Genomic DNA, 19,810 nt, shown 5'->3' on the forward strand with positions numbered 1-19,810 from the left:
ACATAACAATTTTAACATACATGTATTGTTCTGGTGGTTAAGGAAAGGTGGATGATGGGCACAAAAACAGGATTAAATGACATAAATAGCCATATATGATTGACCAATACGCAAAAGGCTGAGCATGGCTCAATTAATAAGATCTCTGACAACTAGATCTGTTCATGGGCCGGGTAGCCCGACGGCCCGGCCCGCACCCCGGCCGGGCTTGGTCATATAATTAGGCCCACGGGCCTGACCTCGGGCTTAACACAGTAAGCTCGACTGTGTTTCGGGCCGGGCTCGGGATTTGTCAAAAAAGCCCGGCCCGAGCCCGGCCCGGCCCGATTCAGTATTATATATTTTATAAAATATATAATATGTATTTTATATATTATATAAAATATATAAATAATATAATATTTATTAAAATATATATTTATAATTTAATATATATATATATATATTATTATTTTCTTTATAATTTCAATCTATCTCTCTCTTTATTCAGCTGCTTCAACATTAATAATAATAATATAGGCTAAATTTCGGGCCCAGGCTCGGGCTTCGAGCTTTTTATGAGGGCCAGACTCGGGCCCAAATTGTAGGCCCGATGGTCGGGCCGGGCTCAGGCTCGGGCCTTAAAAAAATTTGTTAATACACAGTAAAAGCCCGGCCCGAGCCCGGCCCATGAACAGGTCTACTGACAACTGTAGTCAAATCCCACTGCCACCGGGGTTTTGGGGGTTGGAGGGTTGAGGGAATGCGCTACCCCCAGCCAGCCCCATGAAACAAAAAAAAAAAAAAAAGACATGATGTAGTGTGTTAAGCATTTGAACATGTAGAATTGTAAGATAACACTACGCTTCTATAATTGATGTCTCGGTAACTTCACTCTGGGTAGCTTTCACTCTAGCGGGAGGTAATCTTCTTCACATCTTACACTTTGGGCTCATTTCGCTCCAGGTTACCCTTTCTGTTGTTACTTTACTAGAGTGCAAATAGACTGTATCATGATTCAATTCAAATTCGATCCGATCTGACCTATACATATGTATATATTTATAAACATATTTATTTATAAAAAGATTGCATTTTTATGTAAATTTTTTTTATAAAAGAAACATATATATATATATATATATATTAATATATATGATAAAAATATTTGAAAAAAATTACTTATATTTTTTGTTTTTCTTTGTATTAACTTTTATGTTCTTTCACTTTTAATTTATTAAAATTTTCAGATTTTGAATCCGATCGAATCAAATTCAAATATCCAATATCCTTAACAATATTCAAATTCAAATCACTATTTGTGAGATCTGATTGGATCTTCAGATCGGATCATATCTTGAGTTCGGTTGTACCTTGATTCAAATCCGATCCATTTGTATCCCTAGCTTTCAGTCTACTCTAGGTAGCACTCTTCGTGATTTGAACTTGAGACGTGGTGATAAGCTCTAATACTTAATATTTTGTGCTTGATGAATATGCCAAAGGCCTTAAGACTGATGGAATGCATCAAACCAAGCATTTTAACATTTAAAAATAGATTTTGACGAAACCAAGCATTTTAACATTTAGGACAGAAGTATAAGACATAAGCAGCCAAATATGCAAAAATGTAAACCTTAAAATGCCATATTCATGCATTTCTATTACATGAAAATACAAAATTATAGGAGGCAACGTAAGCAGTCATATAACAGAGCCACTAAAAATTGATTCTACCATCTTTCATTAACTCTCGTTTTTAAGCTGTAGAGAGGGAAAAAGAACCTTGAAATCCATATTCCCATATTCAAGGAACCTCCTTAACCATCTGATTAGCAAACCCCTGCAATATGCAATAGTGCAAAGAGGTTGAAAATAAGTCACATTTATGCATCTCGTTGGTGGATTCTTAAGATGAGAAGGGCGGCTCAATGGACGGGGGAACTAACAACAGCATCCGACCAGCACTTTTAATTGTCTGTTCACCTTTGCTGTTATAGTTTGAAGCAGTTCGCGTATACATCATCGTAGTGGACCCTAAAATGTCATCTCCAAATCCACATGCTTTGAAAAACAACCTGAGGGAAATCTCTAGGAAATATTATGAGCATCGCAAGCCACCGATTATATGCATGGAGACAGTGATACTAGTTTAGAATGAAAATTGATTTTCCTCCATATGACACATTTAAAATGCATTCAAATATATGTTATGATAACCACAAACATCTCAAGTCGGTAGCTTAAAACTTATGATATCTGAACAAAACTCTTTTCTGAAATTATTCAATGCGGGTGCATCAATTGATTGTTTGAATGCCCTGAAAGCATTTCACATAAGGCTAAGATTGGAAAGAGTGCAAAGACAAATATGTTCAGTGAAAAGCCTTGTATTTTGTATTTCTAAACCTGTATTTGCACTGTACATATTTGTATTTGTACTCTTCTCAAACTGAGCCTAAATAGTGAATCAGAATGGAGAATAAGGCCTTGTTGCCTCTATTTTTACCCGATTACCAGATATTCCAACTATAGTTATCTTTGCCCTGTTGCCCAATCTGATAGCTTCTGTAATTAACAACCATATTTGTTATGGATGTCTAATGAAAATTCCATGGCTGAAAAGAGTAGGCAAAGAGAACCATCACTCTGAACCCTCTAAGTCCCAGGTCAGCCCTCAGATTGGGTAAAGATAAAGCCTTAATATAGCATATGAACAAATACAGTTCAGGCCAAACTCAATAGGCTAAGTGCATTGATTAACTGTTCTTTTGTGCCATGGACCATTCAAAGATTGACCTGATAGTTGGATAATCCTGATTTAGGAGCTGATACCATACTTATAAGAGCATAATCAACTTCAGGAAACTAAAAAGTTTTAGCCATCATTCACAACTTTTTTTTTGGGATCTCATAACTTATGTGCTTGTGAGAGACAAAGTTCTTGTTTTCCTTCTTTCTTTTTATTGTTAAGAGATTAAGTTCTTTTATGAAATCTACATGTACAAGTGCTCAGAAAAAATTACAAAACAGAAGAAGAGTATAATGTGGAAGAGTGATATTGCCACAAATTGTTAATACAATGGGAAGATTCTGCAATACAAGATTTTTATAAATTAAAAGTAATTATTCACTCAAATTCTGTGGCATTCACATAGTAGTAACCTTGATTCTAGCATTAGGTCAACTGAAAATAACCAAATAATTGAGAAGATCTTCTTGTAGGGACCGTTTGGCACATCTTTTTGAGAAGATCTTCTTGTAGCTCTGACAGTCAAAAGACGCATTGAGCTTTTGACATAAGATCTGGGCAGCCCGAAGACCGTTTGGCAGATGCGCATCTTTCCGTGCGTCGTTTCAGGTCTTTCCGTGCGAGATTAAAATGCGGAAGTGCAGGAAGCTTCATTTGGAGCTTCCCGAAATCAGCCCAAAATGGGCTTCCCGCATCTTTTTGGCGCCCCGTCTTTTGGCGGCGAGATCTTCCACGTGCCAAACGGGAATAGACCGATTTTCAGTCTTCCCGGCTTGTAAGCAGCCGAAAGACCGCACGGAAAGACATGCCAAACGGGGCCCTAGTTACAGAGTTGAAAGGCTTCAAGCTGGTCAAAATTTTATAGTGTTGCCAGTGAAGCTTTTCCAGCAAAGCAAACAAGGGGAAAGAGATGTTGATAAAAGCAGGGAGAAACAGGTGTTGGCCTGTTGGGCTCAAAATTTGCCTACTTTCGCAGAGTCAACAGAGAGGGCATGTGTATTAGTACTCTGAAATTTCCACATATAAGGAAATCTTTGGAAGTGGGTCATAAGAGGAGTTAGCAGGGCATCAACGGGAAGAGAGAGAGAGAGAGAGAGGCTAACAAGGTGGGTTTGGCTACCAAAGTAAAGAGTCTGATCACTAAGAGAAGTTTTCTATAAAAGCACACAAGCCACAGGAACCTGAGCTTACCTACCGGCTAAAGGTTGATCAAGGAGCTGTGAAAGGAAAAATTAAATGATATTGACATTTATACTGAGATCATGAAGCTGGTCAACCAAGATGTCGTTATGCAAGAATCAGCCCAGGGAAATCAAATCCATGAAAACGAAGCTAAGCATGAAGAGGTAACAAAATATACTATTTATTTGATTTTTCAATTTGCTATTGTATTGATGTTTTGTGAGCTTTTGATCTCTGTAGGGGAAATAGGTTAAAAACAAGTGTTAGATGGAGAAGTTCTATGGGGTATCAAGCCAGAAGTCAAATATGGACTGGAGCAGCTTAGCTCCAGAAGGTTACCATGCTGGTTGAAAGCCAGGAAAAATATCTGCAAGCATCATTTTAATGTGGATAGAACCTCTGAAAATAGAATAAAATCTGTCAAGATAGTGTTTGATGCCAAACCTGAATGCAAGGTGTCCAGTCTATGCAAGGCAGAGCTGATAATGGGAGATGCCTATATTGTAAGAACGGCTTCCCGGAATTTTGCTGGGGGAACTAGAAGCATCAATAAAAGTTGGAAGTTGAGAAACTTCATCATTATCATCATCTAAGCCTCATCCCAACTATATGGGGTCGGCTACATGAATCCTGTTTCACCACTCCATTCTGTTTAATGCCATATCCATTGTTAAATTATGGGAACTTAAACCATTTCTTACTACTTTGGTCCATGTCTTTTTTGGTCTACCCCTAGCCCTTTTAGCCCTTCAACTTGAAACAAATCACTTCTTATAAGTGAAAAATAGACTGAGAAAAGATGGTGAAAAAAGTGAATCGCAAAAATTCTTGAAATCAGCCCAAGAGAGAGATTGAATCTCGCATGAGAAACAACTTTTCTCTAAGGGTCGATCTAGAACATCATGCCAAAATGATTTCCAACAATTGGGTGAAATGTTACTTGATACGGAGTCCACGAGTGCAGCTCCCTAGGAGGTGAAAACGCCCAAAGAATCAGGTCCAAAAGACCCCCAAAGCTGAAGATGCTGCATTCTAAAAGTGGAGATCGAATTCATAGTCCAAAGAGAGAATTGATGTTGACAGCTTTACACCCTCCAAGTTTGATCAAATCCAGCAATGGTGTATTGTCTTTTTCACTTAAAAGGTTCTTGTTTTTCTGTAAAAACTGAGGTGGGAGAAGAATAAAGGCGCTGCTTTTCCCTTGGGTTGAATTAGGGTTGCAATAGCAAGAAAACTTGTCTTGATTGCTTAACCTAGTCTCCCTTCTCTACAACTTTTATATATATGACTCTTAGAGTCCAAGTAGAAGTTTCCTAATCACTCTCCTAGCTGATTAGGAAAGCTACAAATTAGAAAATAATCCTAACCAACCTAGGATAAGGGAGATCTAGTTAGTTTCCTACTTCAACATTATGATTCCAACAAACTAACTACCTAGTCAAACTAAGAAGTTGGAAACAAACTTGCCTCTTAAGTAACTCTATTCTCTTACAACTTTGACTGGCTATTTAACATTTTTTTATCAATAACAGCTATTGAACCTTATCTTGGTGTGGCATGAGACCCACATAGATCTCAATTTAAACCAAAAGGGTTCAGCCCACATACTAAAAAGTACATAGGCCGAATTCACTAGGTCTAACTTAGTGAATCGTCCCAAGTCCCAACACTAATTAGGCCCAAATTCAGTCCACCAAGTGTAATAAAATTGACTTGGGTTTCAACCATCCCATGAGCCCAAGCCCAATAGTCTAAACTGAGAAATGCCCATCAGGATATTAGCCCAACAAGACATTTACAGTTAACCTCTCAACCAATAATATCCAAACATTTTCAACAAGGAAGAGCCTCTTCCCTGACTACAAGATATAGTGTCACACCCTCCACTTAGATAGATTCTGAGAATAAAATCATTTTGCAAACTCTTTATCAAACTATTTATAAGTACATTTTGTAAAACTAATTTCAAAACAAGTTGAAATCCACTGCTAGTAGTTTTAGATTTTCATAAGAGAGGGTGTACTCGGATATTCTCTCTATCCAACAAAACGGCTGATCCTATCACAATTATCACTCACTCAAGTGCCTTCTCAATCTACTCCAACAAACCCAGTTATTTGACCCTAGAAGGATCTCACTGGTTGGCAAATCAAAAGCAGGCTGGTCCAACACTCTATGTAGTATCACCATCAATTCAAAGATTAATTGCAACTTTCCAATTTTACCCCTATCTTCAATGAGAATGATTTCAGGTCTACTACGGGGGGGCAGTGAGAAATTTGCTAGGAAAGCCTGGCCAACTTGAGATTTTACCATTACACCAAAAACCTTAGTTTTTGAGCAAGATGGAGACAAGAGAGGGCCCTTGTTGATGGGGCAAGATTTTCTATTAAGAATAATTGGTGGAGGAACTCTCTAGACCTTCCAAGAAGAATCTTTTAGGCGATATTAAAATGTAACCAAAAAGGCTGAATTGTGATGATTTCAAAGACATTTTGTGGTAACAAAAGAAAACTCATCTGTATACCAGAAGGAAGGCGAGGCCTAGGCTGGAGGCGGATGGTGCAGCAGCTTCAGGAATTCCTGTCGATACTACACAGGCTTCTTCCAACAATGACAGTCCTATGAAGGAGCCAGTGGTCCAAGTCCAAGATAACGCCCAACAAAAGATTTTGATTGCAAGCACAAGTTTAGAGACTATTACTAGAAAAGGAAGAGGGTGATTGGGATAGTAGGTGGGTTGTTAAGGCTGGGAAGAAGGTGAATAACTAGGGTATAATAGTTGAAGCAATCATGCACAAGCTCCAAGTTCAATCCGGTGTTTACCCATTTAATGACAACCGGGTGATTTTGGAGACAGGGGAAAAGACTATAGATTTTCAAACATTGAATACCAAATTGGGGGTAGTGTTAATTGAAAATTGGTTGATTTCTTGCAACTGTAAAGAATTTACTAATGAAACATTTGAGATAATTCCGGTTGATGTTCCATTCACTTTGTGGAAGGAAACATCCTTCAAAAGAATTGCTAAGGGTGCCCTACTTGAGGTAAACATCGACAATCTCAGGGTGGTGAGGATCAAACTGGTTGGAGCAAAACTAGCAAACATGCCAAGGTACATTGGCATCCTTGTTGATTGAGTGTAGAGCAAGGTTTGGCTGGCAATGGAAGTTGAGGTGTCACTCTAGAAAGAAGGGTGAGAACTTGAAGAGGATGATGAGATGACAGGGCAGTGGACACATGGCATAAAAGAAGAGGTGAATGGGGAGGTGTTAAAAAAAAAGATGAATGACACAAGTCAAGCTGGGCTTCGAAAAAGAAAGAACTTCAAAAGTTAACATTTTAAATTTAAATGACAAGGGCCGGAAATCCTTTGTTGAGGCTATTAAGTTTAGGTCCACTTCTAAGCCAGTGGGAGGCCCAACCCATATCAATATGAAGAAAAGGATGATCATGGATCCAACCTTGTTAGATCCTATGGGAGGTGTTTTAGGCCAAAAATTAGGCCCATTGAAAAATATGGAGAAGGCTGAGTCATCGAGGTCACCTGATACATTAAGTGATAGCGTGAGATGTGATCAATCCTCGATGAGGGACCAAAACAACCGTCCATCATTGTCCCAAATCTAGGTTGCCCATCATTCTAAGGTTTCCTCTTGCCTAATATCGTCCTTCCAATGGACTTTGAGGCTTAGGGCAGCCACTACTGCTTCCTCTAGAATAGAGGATGACCAACTGAATCTTAGATATGTAAGGAACAGACCGGAGGATGTTGAAGATTGAAAGCTAAATTACTGTAGCCGAAGTAGCAGAAAAGAGAAGAAGAAGAAGAGATGCTGGAATGTCGAACTGCTCTGCTCAATCAACAGTACTATTATTTATATTATGGTGTAGTACAATGATACAGGAAGTTACTAGAATGCCCCTGATTAGTGATGGGACACCCAAACAACTTAAAACATTAAACAGGATTAGGCCCATTAACAAAGGCCCAGTACAGGACAACTTAAACTTAAGTATAGGCTAATAAGAACTCTTATCAGCCGAATACTCATACATACAAAGACTTCAATCCAACACTCCCCCTCAAGCTAAGCATGGATATCAATCATGTTTAGCTTGCCAAGCATGTCCCTAAACTTTGCTGTTGCCAGCCCTTTAGTCAGTACATCCGCAATTTGCATCTCAGATGGAGTATAAGGCACACAGAGTTCACCCGAGACAATTCTTTCTCTAACAAAGTGCCGATCAATCTCAATATGTTTTGTCCTATCATGTTGCACGGGATTGTTGGCAATGTTGATGGCAGCTTTATTGTCACAATACAGCCTGAGAGGACCTTCAGCCTTAATGCCAAGTTCATTAAGAAGAGTTCTGAGCCATAAGAGTTCAGCATCCCCGTGGGCCATAGCTCGATACTCTGCTTCTGCACTTGATCTAGCCACTACATTCTGCTTCTTACTGCGCCATGTGACCAAGTTTCCTCCCACAAATGTACAGTAACCCGAGGTTGACTTCCTGTCTCCAACAGACCCAGCCCAATCTGCATCAGTGTAGACTTCAATTTCAATTCTATTGTTTTTCCTGAAGAGAATTCCCTTCCCTGGGCAAATCTTCAAGTACCTGAGAATCCTTTCAACTACTTTCATATGAGGAATTTTTGGAGAGTGCATAAATTGACTGACAACATGCACAGCATAAGCAATATCTAGCCGAGTGAGGGATAAGTATATCAGCTTCCCTACCAATTTTTGGTCTCTCTCTTTATCACAGTAGTCCTCCCCTACTGATTCCTACAGGCCATGGTTCTGTTCCATTGGAGTATCTACTAGCCTGCACCCCATCATGCCTGTTTCCTCTAGGAGGTCAAGAACATACTTCCGCTGACATATGTAGATTCCCTCTCTTGACCTGGCAACTTCAATCCCAAGAAAATATCTCAAATGACCCAAGTCTTTGATCTCAAATTCAGAAGCTAGAAACTCCTTCAGTCTTTTTATCTCTTCCAAGTCATTCCCGGTAATTACCACATCATCCACATAAACAATGAGTGCAGTAAGTTTGCTATCCTGTCTCCTTATGAACAAGGTATGGTCTGCACCACTCTGAGTGTACCCCACTTTCTTCATGGCCCCACAGAGCCTCTCAAACCATGCACGGGGAGATTGCTTCAACCCATATAATGCTTTCCTCAGTTTGCACACCTTTCTACTAAAGTCATAGCCTGGTGGAGGTTCCATAAATACCTCTTCATGAAGGTCACCATTTAAGAAGGCATTCTTCACATCCAGCTGATGAAGTTCCCATGAAAAATTTGCTGCTAGTGACAATAGAACCCGAATTGTGTTGAGCTTTGCTACCGGGGCAAAGGTTTCTTTGTAGTCAATCCCTTCTTTCTGAGTAAATCCCTTTGCCACAAGTCTAACCTTGTACCTTTCAATGGACCCGTCCTCCCTGTGCTTTACAGTAAACACCCATTTGCACCCAACAGTGGTCTTCCCCTCTGACAGATCCACTAATTCCCAAGTTCTTGCTTTCATTAGGGCTTTCATCTCTTCATTCATAGCTTCTTTCCACCTTGGATCAGACACAGCCTCTGAGTACCTAGAAGGAACACGCACAGAGGAAAGAGCAGACACAAAGGAGTGATAGGCAGGAGATAAATGTGAGTAAGAAACAAAATCAGCAATGGGGTGCCGGGTGGTGCAAGAGCGGATAGGCTTACGTAGAGCAATAGGAAGATCCATCCGACTAGTCTCCCCTTGAAGAGGATTCTGAGAAGACTGAAAATAGGGTTGAGACTCAAAGAACACCACATCTCTGGTGACATACTTTCTCTTGGAGACAGGGTCATAACACTTGTAACCCTTTTGTGTAGGAGAGTACCCCAAGAATATTCCCTTTGTAGCCTTAGGATCCAGCTTAGTCTTCTTTGGATCCTTCACATGTATGAAACATATACAGCCAAAGACCCGAGGAGGAAGGGGAAAGTCTGGAAGAGTGGGGCACAAAACAGAGGAAGGGGTTTTCATACCCAACACCTTAGATGGCATCCGGTTTATTAGATATGATGTAGAAAGTACAGCTTGAGACTAGTATTGCTTGGGGACTTTGTGTTGGAATAGTAAGGCTCGAGCTGTCTCCAATAGATGTCTATTCTTGCGCTCAACAACCCCATTCTGCTGAGGAGTATAAGCACAGGATGACTGATGTAGTATGCCAGCATCTTCCATGAATAAGTTCAAGGATTTTTCAAAGTATTCAGCAGCATTGTCTGACCTGAATTGCTTAATCTTCTTATTAAACTGTGTTTCAATCATCTTGCAAAATGCCATGGTTATCCGTGGTACTTCATCCCGTCCTTTTAACAGGTAGATCCATGTACAACGAGAGTAGTGGTCAATAAAACTGATAAAGTACCGGAAGCCATCAAAGGAAACAATGGGTGAAGGGCCCCAAACATCAGAATGAACCAAATCAAAAGGAGCACAAATTTCATTGCTGGAAATTGGATACACTGTTCTACATTGTTTTGACATTTGACATACTTCACAGGTTAGACTCTGACTTGGAATGCCCTTAAACAATTCGGGAAACAACATTTCTAATGAGAAGAAAGACACATGACCTAGCCTAGCATGCCAAAGATGCTGCTTAGCTATTGACTCCACACTTTCCGGATTACTAGCAGCAGATGCTTGTAAGGCTGAGCCGATGTCTGCATCAAGGTAGTAGAGGCCTCCATACTCATGACCGCACCCAATCGTTCTCCTTGTCAATCTGTCCTGGAAGACACAATGAGTAGGAAAAAATGTTATACTACAGTTCAAACTTTTGGTAAGTTTTGAAACAGACGAGATTTGAGGTAAGACTGGGAACATGTAAAACTGATTTAAGAGAGAGGTCCTTGCTTAGGTCAACAATTCCCTTTCCAGAGATAGTGGAGAAAGACCCGTCAGCAACTCTCATCTTATCCTGACCGGACAACAAATGATATGAAGAGAATAGGGAAGACATATGTGTCATATAGTCAGTAGCACCGGAATCAATAACCCAAGAAGTAGAGTCAATAGAGCCAGTGGCACTGAAGGCAGAGGCTGTACCTGATCTAGCAAGAGATGTAGAAGCAAAAGAATTATTTCTTAGATGGGCTAATGCCCTGCTAAGGACCTCAACCTCACTAGCAGTGAAGCCCAATGTACCAGTTCCAGAGGAATCAGCAACCTGTCCCATAGGAGAAGAAGACACTGTTGGTGTATTTTGTGAGTTGTCATCGTTGTTGCTGGCGACAAAATTCCCACTTGCCGCAGGCCTGTTATCTCTAGAAGAAACATCTCTGGGTATTGAAGACATCTTGACTGCAGCCACTGTGTAGGTGACACTGATTCGAAGCAGTTCTGAAGGTTCTGAACCAGTTCTGGAGCAGATCTGATTAGCTGAAATGATCACAGCAGGTTCTGACAGCACTCGACACAGTTTCAGACTTGCCGAGACTGTCACAGTTCTGAAACAGTTCAGTTACAACAGCAAGCAAGGAGTTCTGGGCTGGTAACCGACCGGAAGCCAAGGGTTCTCAACTATTGTGCTATGCAGACTCCACTTGAACTTTGAGTACTGCAACTGTAAAGAGAGTGCCCTTCCTTGCGGCCAATACTAGGACTGCTGACATCAGTCCTCAATTAGGGTTCACAGTGCTGAACAATCTGGAGCTGGCAGCTCCCTAGGTAATCTCACAGCAGTGGTGAGGGGTTTCGGACTGATAACCACCCTGAACTTGGAGCTGTTTGCCACATTGCTATGCTGGTAGAAGTGTTCACAGTGCTGGTAGAACACTAGATAGACTTCACTTGGGCTGAACCAAAAACTGCAACAGTTCGGGTACAGTAGCGAGTGAACAGTTCGAGGCTGCAACAGTAGCAAGTGAACAGTGGGATCTGTAGAAGAAGCTAAGTCTGTGCGAGTCTTGCTGGAGCACCGAAGCTGCAACTGTAGAAGTAGCTAAGCCCCTTTCGGCTAGTGCTAGGACTGCTGAAATCAGTCCTCAACTAGGTCTGTCCTACACAGACCTCTCTTAGTAGCCAAATAGCTACTATTTGCTAGAAATAACCTAGTAGGACATCTACTTCTGGGTCTTACTTCCCTTGAGTCCTACAACCAAGAGAAACCCTAGGTTCGAACTTGCTTTACTCTCTTACACCCCTAGGTCTTCACTACAGCAACCCAGAAAAGGAAGAGAGAAGATGAAAAGACAGCAAGAGAAGAGAGTGTGTGCTGGCTGAAACCAGGAAGAAGCTAATGCTCTGATACCATGAAAGCTAAATTACTGTAGCCAAAGTAGCAGAAAAGAGAAGAAGAAGAAGAAGAAGAGATGCTGGAATGTCGAACTGCTCTGCTCAGTCGACAGTACTATTATTTATATTATGGTGTAGTACAATGATACAGGAAGTTACTAGAATGCCCCTGATTAGTGATGGGACACCCAGACAACTTAAAACATTAAACAGGATTAGGCCCATTAACAAAGGCCCAGTACAGGACAACTTAAACTTAAGTATAGGCTAATAAGAACTCTTATCAGCCGAATACTCGTACATACAAAGACTTCAATCCAACAAAGATGATGATAATGGTTGGGTGGACTGTGACTGGTCAGAGGATGAAGATAGTGGCTCTCACTCAGAAAACAACTCATTAGTATAGAGCATGGAAATAAATTATATAGAGATTTATTTCCATGCTTTTGTTTGCTGAGTAGATGAATGCAGCTAAAAGAACCTCACCTTTGAATCAAATGGCAAATTGTGGTGATTATTACTAGGCTGAGTTTGTTGAGGGTGTTAGGGCTAGAAGCCAAAGCCCAAATAAGGGGATGCCAAAACCAAATTCTCATATTAGACAGGGTGTTCGTAAGGGGTTAGTGGAGGCTCACTTGAAGTCAAGCAATGGGACATTGGGAAAAGATAATCCACAGAAAAATGGGAGTAAACAGGGTATTGACGCTACTGAGGAAAGCTTTCTGAGTCCAAGTAACCTTGTGAATTCTTGTTTAGTAACTAACCCTTGCTCTTACTCTTTGCCAGAAGCCTTCTCTCCAAGTTCCCGGGAGACCATGCCGCAAGTTGAAAGCAAAGGTATGAGTGAGAAGGAAACAGTTGTCAAGGAGGATAAATAGAGAAAAATCCGGAAATTGATAGAGAGTTTTCTAGAGGAAATGAAGAGAAAAGAATTGGATGAGGAGGAGAAGTCAGGGGGGAATAGTAGAAAATATTAATGGTGATATTAGTGGGGAGTGCTTTGGGGACTCAAGGGTGGAGGGTGATGAGGTAGAAGGGAAGAGTTGATCGCTGAATTTGTGGATAAACTGGGGTGCAAATTAAAAGAGCCAAATGAATTAAAATAACCTTTGTGAGGAAGAAGAAGGAAGTGGGTAGGGTTAGGAAAAGGAAACTCGGTGAGATTGAAAGACTAAAAAAAGATGTGGAAGGGGATAAAGAATTCAGTGGTAGAAAAGGAAGGGTCAGGGACAACAAGTAGGGAGCGTTACGAACAAGGGTCTTAAAATCAAGTGGTGATGAAAATCCAGAGTTGGAATGTGAGAGGGCTAGGTAGGGCCAAAAAGAGAGCAATTATCAAAGCAATGCTAAGACATGCCATTGAAAGACTAAAAAAAGATGTGGAAGGGGGTAAAGAATTCAGTGGTAGAAAAGGAAGGGTCAGGGACAACAAGTAGGGAGGGTTACGAACAAGGGTCTTAAAATCAAGTGGTGATGAAAATCCTGAGTTGGAATGTGAGAGGGCTAGGTAGGGCCAAAAAGAGAGCAATTATCAAAGCAATGCTATGACATGCCATTACTCTACTTTGGTGAATAGTAAGGTAGTGGACCACTTTCCGGCTACTTGAGGCATTAGGCAAAGGGACCCCCTCTCTCCCTTTCTATTCACCTTGATTGCTGAAGTTTTGGAGAGGCTAATTGAGAGGACCGACTCTAGCAGCTTGGTGAGAGGGTGGAGAGTAGGAAGGAATAGGATTCTAGTTACCCACTTACAGTTTACAGACAATAATATCTTATTTTGTGGAGGGGAGGAGATCAATTGGGTCAGTAACTTGAAATTGATGATTAATGTGTTTAAACAAATGGCTAATCTTAAAGTCCATTTTGATAAAAGTTGTGTGGTTGGAATCAACTTGAGTGATAGAGAAGTGGAAGAAAGGGCTCAAATTTTGGGTTGTGCAATTGTTCAGTGGCCGTTGAACTATTTGGGGCTACCCCTAGAGGATAATCCAAGTAAAAGGAGCTTCTGGAACCCAGTGGTTGATAGATTCACCAAGAGATTAGCCTCGTGGAAAAAGAACTACCTATCCCTATGTGGAAGGATTACATTGATTAAATCAACTTTGGCTAATTTGCATGTATATTTTTTGTCGGTATTTAAGATTACTGGGAGTGTGGAGTTTGGAGAAATTAATGAGGGATTTCCTAGGGAATCGGTGGAGGAGAAGAGAGATCATAGAGTTAGGTGGGAGGTAGTTACTAAAACCAAGAGTGATGGTGGGTTAAGATTAGGTAACTTACAAAAGAAGAACAAGGCTTTATTGGGGAATTGGTTATGGAGATTGGCAACGCAAAGGGATAAGTTGTGGGCTAACGTAATCTTAAGCATACATGGGCAAGCAGCTGAAGGTAGGGATGTAAGAGAGTATCAACTAAGGCTACGAGAGCTTCTCCTTGGAAATCTATTCATGTCATTCTACTGTCCTTCCTTCCCTTCTTTATATTCCCTCTCTAGCCTCTAGGTTCAAAAATGAGCCTATTTCCACCTTCCCACCTTCCTAGCCCATTCTAACTTGATTTCTGCTCTGGATTGGAACTTGGGTTTTAAAAGGGCACTTAGAGACTAGGAATTGAACAGTGTTTCTGTTTTACTTAAAATCCTTAGTGAGGTGGTTTTTGATAGTTCTAGAAAGGATAGTAGGATTTGGACCCCTTCTCCCTGGGGTGTCTTTTCTTGCTCTTCTTTCTTTAGAGAGTTAATTCTACCCTCAACTGAAAATGGGCAACCTTTCCCAGTTTTGGAAGTTTGGGGTAAGCCAATTCCTCCAAAAATAGGTACTTTTGTTGGGAAGCTTTCTTAGAAAACTGTAACACTTGCGATTTACTCCAAAGAAAAATGTTTAATTGGTGTTTGTCCGCACACTAGTGTGTCCTTTGTAAAGATAATGGTGAGAGCAAGGGATTTGAATATAAAAATCTGATGGTGGAAGGTGATTTGGTGTTGGTTTTTGGCAGGTTGCAGAAGAGACAGGACTCTGGAAATTTTTAAATGAAAAAAAAATAAATTTAAACAATTGACCCAAGACATGGAAATTAAGTTTCAGTGGATTAAGAGAAGTGCAATGATGAGTTACCGCTCACCTCGGAAGCCCCTTCGAGGGTGGCTTAACCTCCTGAAACAGAAGATGGAAGGGAGGGGGTGGTAGGAAGAAGATAACACAGAGAGAGAGAGATAAAAAGGGATATTCGTTCACACCACTTATTACATGATCAAGGCCTTATATAGCTGGCCTACATGTATGCAATCATGAAGAGAATATCTTTTGGTGGCAATGTAACTAACTCTGGAAGGCTCTACCGCATGTCATGCTAGCCTCTCTATCTTCTAGTGAAATGCTGCTCGGTGGAGGTCTGCTCCACACCTATAGTTGGGTTCGGAGGGAGTGTTTGGGTCCCAACATGCAAACTCCTTGCTGACTCGCTTGCCAAACAAGGGATAGGAAGAGAGTCTTTTTTGGGCAATGTTGTAACATGAATATCAATCTCAAGGAGGGTTAAGAGATTTTACCCCTCCCTCCTTTCTATTGAAATTTATGCTTTTATTTTTATCATTAATAAAATTCTGCTAATTATCCAAAAAAGAAAAGCCAGATGTTGTTTTGTTACAAGAATCCAAAACGGGTGAATTTGATGGTCGGTGGACAAGAAGTGTTTGGAAAAGTAAGGGATTGGGGGGGTCCTCTTGGGGGATTATTACAATTTGGAACAGTGATGTCCTGATTGGAGTTGAAAAATTGGTGAGGACATTAGAGGGCTATGGGATAGGCCTTGGTGTCTGGGGGTGAGTTTCATGTTGTTAGATTCACTAAAGAGACTAATAGCCTGAGACAGAGAATAAGCACAAATATGAGGAAATATTGATACGATACGTCCAATACAGGGCGTATCTGTCAACACTCTTGGACGAATAGAGAAAAGAACAAGAATAATCTTAGAGGTGTCAAGAATGTATGACCCCCACCTCAAAGAGTCTCTTATATATTAAAAGATATGTACAATTACAAGAATGCCCATATAGGGCTGAAAGAGAAGAAGAATAAAATGTAAAATTAATATACAACAAGGACTAAACTAATAAGATACATCAAGTTGTAGAGTCTCCACACTCCCCCTCAAATTGATGCCTAGACATAAGCATCAGTTTGTTTATAAGAAAGAGATGTCAAACTCTAGTCATAGCTTTGGTGAAGATATCAGCAATCTGCATGTCCAATGATACATGAGGAAGCGATATAGACCCAATAGTGAAAAGATCTCGGATAAAGTGGCAGTCCACCTCGACGTGCTTGGTCCTTTCATGGAAGATAGGTTAAGATGCAATCTTGATAGCACTCGTATTGTCTGCATAGAGAGGAATAGGAGTAGGAAGCTGAATGCTAAAATCCATAAAGAGAGATCGTAACCAAACAATCTCACTACAAATCGAAGACATGGCCTTATACTCTGCTTCAATAGAAGACATGGAAACTGTTTGTTGTTTCTTACACTTCCATGAGATGAGTGAATCACCCATAAAAACACACCACTCAGAAGTGGACCTACGAGTGTCTGGTCAACCAGCCCAATCCACATCAACATATGCTCTCAATTGAATAGGAGAGGAGGATGAGAAGAACAATCCCTGAGAAGTTGTGCTTCTAACATATCGAATGATGTGATGAACAGCAGTCATATGAGGCTGACAAGGAGCAGAAACAAATTGACTAACCTGAACAGCATGAGAAATATCAGGCCGAGTCATAGTGAGATACATGAGGGACCCCACAAGTTGGCGATACAAGGCAACATCGGGAAGTAGTGGACCTTCAGATTTAGATAGCTTTAGATTTAACTCCATAGGTGTATCAACATGATTTTCATCATTAAGACCAGCAAGTTTAACAACGTCAGAGGCATACTTCTGTTGACAAACAAAATACCCTCGATCACTACGATGTACTTCCACTCCCAGGAAATAGGTGAGAGGGCCTAAGTCTTTCATGTGAAAGGAATTATGAAGTAATAATTTCAATTCATGAATGCCCTCAACATCATTCCCAGTCAACAACATGTCATCAACATATAGTAGGAGAATGGTAATACCCTAAGGCTGTCGCCTAACAAAGAGAGAGTAATCAGAAAAACTTTGGCTATATCTAGCAGCAACTGCAACATCACGAAAGCATTCAAACCATGCCCGAGGAACTTGTTTTAGACCATATAGAGATTTTTTTAGGCGACATACTAAAGAAGGATCATTGTAGTATCCAGGAGGAGGCTTCATGTAGACCGTCTCCTTCAACTGACCATGAAGAAAGGCATTCTTCACGTCAAGCTGGCATATAGTCCAAGACTGAGCAGCAGACACTGCTAAAAGAACACGGATTGTGGTGATCTTTGCAACAAGAGCAAAGGTTTCTTCATAGTCGATACCATACTCCTGACTATATCCTTGGGCAACTAAACGTGCCTTGTATCGATCAAGAGATCCATCAAATTTCAGCTTGATGTTGTAAACCCAAAGACTCCCAACAATGGATGCATCTAAAGGAGCAGGCACAAGGTCCCAAGTGTCATCCTCATGCAAAGCATGAATCTCTGCATCCATGGCTTCCTTCAATGAGGGCTACTATTAGCTTCCTAGTAAGAGCAAGGAACATCTGTGGAGGATGGGACAGCAAACAAAGAGTTATGGTTTAAAGGAAAACCATAGCGGTCAGGAGGTCTAGATATACGAGTAGAACGGCGAAGAGGAACATAAGTATGAAGAGTGTCTGAAGTAGAGGTATCAATTACAAGAGCAATGGTAAGATGATCTAAACCGGGAGGAAGAAGAGTCGCAGGTGTAGGGGCTGGATCACGTAACCGCTTGCAAGAAAAGACAAGGTCTTTCTCAGCAGAAGGAGGTGGAGCATCCTGTGAATCAAAGTTTGGCAAAATAGAAATAGATAGTGCAGACAATAACATTACGTGATATACAAATGCGACGAATAGAGGGATCATAACAAAGAAATCCTTTGTGATTAGGATTGTAACCCACAAAGACACGCATGGCAGACTATGCAAACAATTTAGAGCGTTCACGAGAGGGAAGATGAACAAAACACACACATCCACAAAACATGAAGCATGGATAAATCTGGAAAACGACCAAACAACTTCTGAAAATGAGACATATTACCAAGAACAGAGGAAGGAATATAGTTGATCAAAAACACAGTTGTACTGGCTGCCTCTACCCAAAAGGAAGATGGAGTATGGAACTCCCGCAATAATGTCCTCACAACACTAAGGATATGTCCATTCTTACGCTCGGCCACACCATTCTACTGAGGAGTATCAGCGCAACTTCGTTGCACTTGTATTCCATGATTCTTCAAATAGGATAAAAAATCTCCATCAGTGTATTCTCCCCCTGAGTCCGAACGGAGAATATGTACTTGTGATTGAAACCGAACCCGTACCATAGCATGAAACAGCTTAAATGTTGAGAACACCTCAGACTTGTGGCAAAGAAAGTATATCCATGTGTACCTGGTACAATCATCAATGAACAACAAAAAATATTTGTATCCAAGCCGAGAAGTAACAGATGCAGTCTAGACATCATTATGTATAAGCTTGAAGGGAGAGGTAGCATGCTCAGATATATGAGGAAATGGCAAGTTATGACTCTTACTTAAGCAACAAGAAATACAAGATGTATCAAAGGTGTGCAAGGAAGGAGCTCTATTCTTAATATGGCCTGGATCAAACAAAAATTTTAATTTTTCAGCATGTTAATGACCCAAACGCTTATGCTATAAGTCCCAAACATTATTTCTATGACTCGGAAAGGAACTAGAAGTGGAGGAACTAAAATAAGTTGATGATGCTGTTGTTTGAGACTTCTCGAACTCCAATGCAAACAGACAGCCCAACCTGCGCCCCTTCCCTTTCGCCTTCCCAGTGTTTTGGTCCTGAATCAAACATCCATCCTGAGAGAAGATGAGAATGTTACCTTCATCAACTAATTGGCCAACAGAAATCAATTTTAGTGAGATTAGGAACAAGAAGGGTCTTGATAAGAGGGAAAGATGCAGTGGATGAAAGCTTAAGAGACAGATTACTACTACCAATGATGTGTAACTTTTCACCATTGGCAGTAACAATATGTTTGTGATGGGTTCCAAAGTCAGTGATCTAAATATGAGAAGAAGCACAATAACCGGAAAATTCACCGGGTAAGCCAATAGCAGAAAGAGTAGAAGAAATAGCAGATGTTACCAGTTGTTGAATGTTTTGCTCAACCATAGATGCCAGAGAATCGCCTTTAACAAAAGAATCACCATCAGTACTAGATTTCTTACTTCCATGTGATATAGCAGTAGTGTCAATTCCATAGGTAGATCCTTCCAGTTTTATAGGAATAGAATCGACTCTATCAGAGGCCATTTCAGCAAGAAAACAGCAATCCAGGCACAAGAATATCAGAGACAACCAAATTCAGCAACCAAGAACTCAAGATGACAGTCCAAAAAAGGCAAGTTTTTAAGACTGTCGAGTCTAAGACCTTTCAAATATGAATCTGAAGTCTGAATCAAA

The 19,810-nt window shown here is 40.6% G+C and overlaps 1 protein-coding gene across 2 annotated transcripts in view; it reads right to left on the bottom strand.

Annotated features, from left to right (window-relative positions):
* Positions 1-1,598: 1,598 nt before the first annotated feature.
* LOC104588383 (Acyl-CoA N-acyltransferases (NAT) superfamily protein) overlaps positions 1,599-19,810 on the bottom strand; it is a 28,331-nt gene continuing 10,119 nt past the window's right edge. For both annotated transcript variants that reach the window (XM_010246288.3, XM_088898475.1), the window contains one exon: positions 1,599-2,057. In XM_010246288.3, coding sequence (XP_010244590.1) covers positions 1,889-2,057 — 169 coding nt within the window. In that variant the 3' untranslated portion in view covers positions 1,599-1,888. The remainder of the gene's footprint in view (positions 2,058-19,810) is intronic.

Source organism: Nelumbo nucifera, chromosome 2 (assembly GCF_055504915.1).
Source record: "Nelumbo nucifera cultivar China Antique chromosome 2, China Antique-T2T, whole genome shotgun sequence".
NCBI classification, from domain to species: Eukaryota; Viridiplantae; Streptophyta; class Magnoliopsida; order Proteales; family Nelumbonaceae; genus Nelumbo; species Nelumbo nucifera.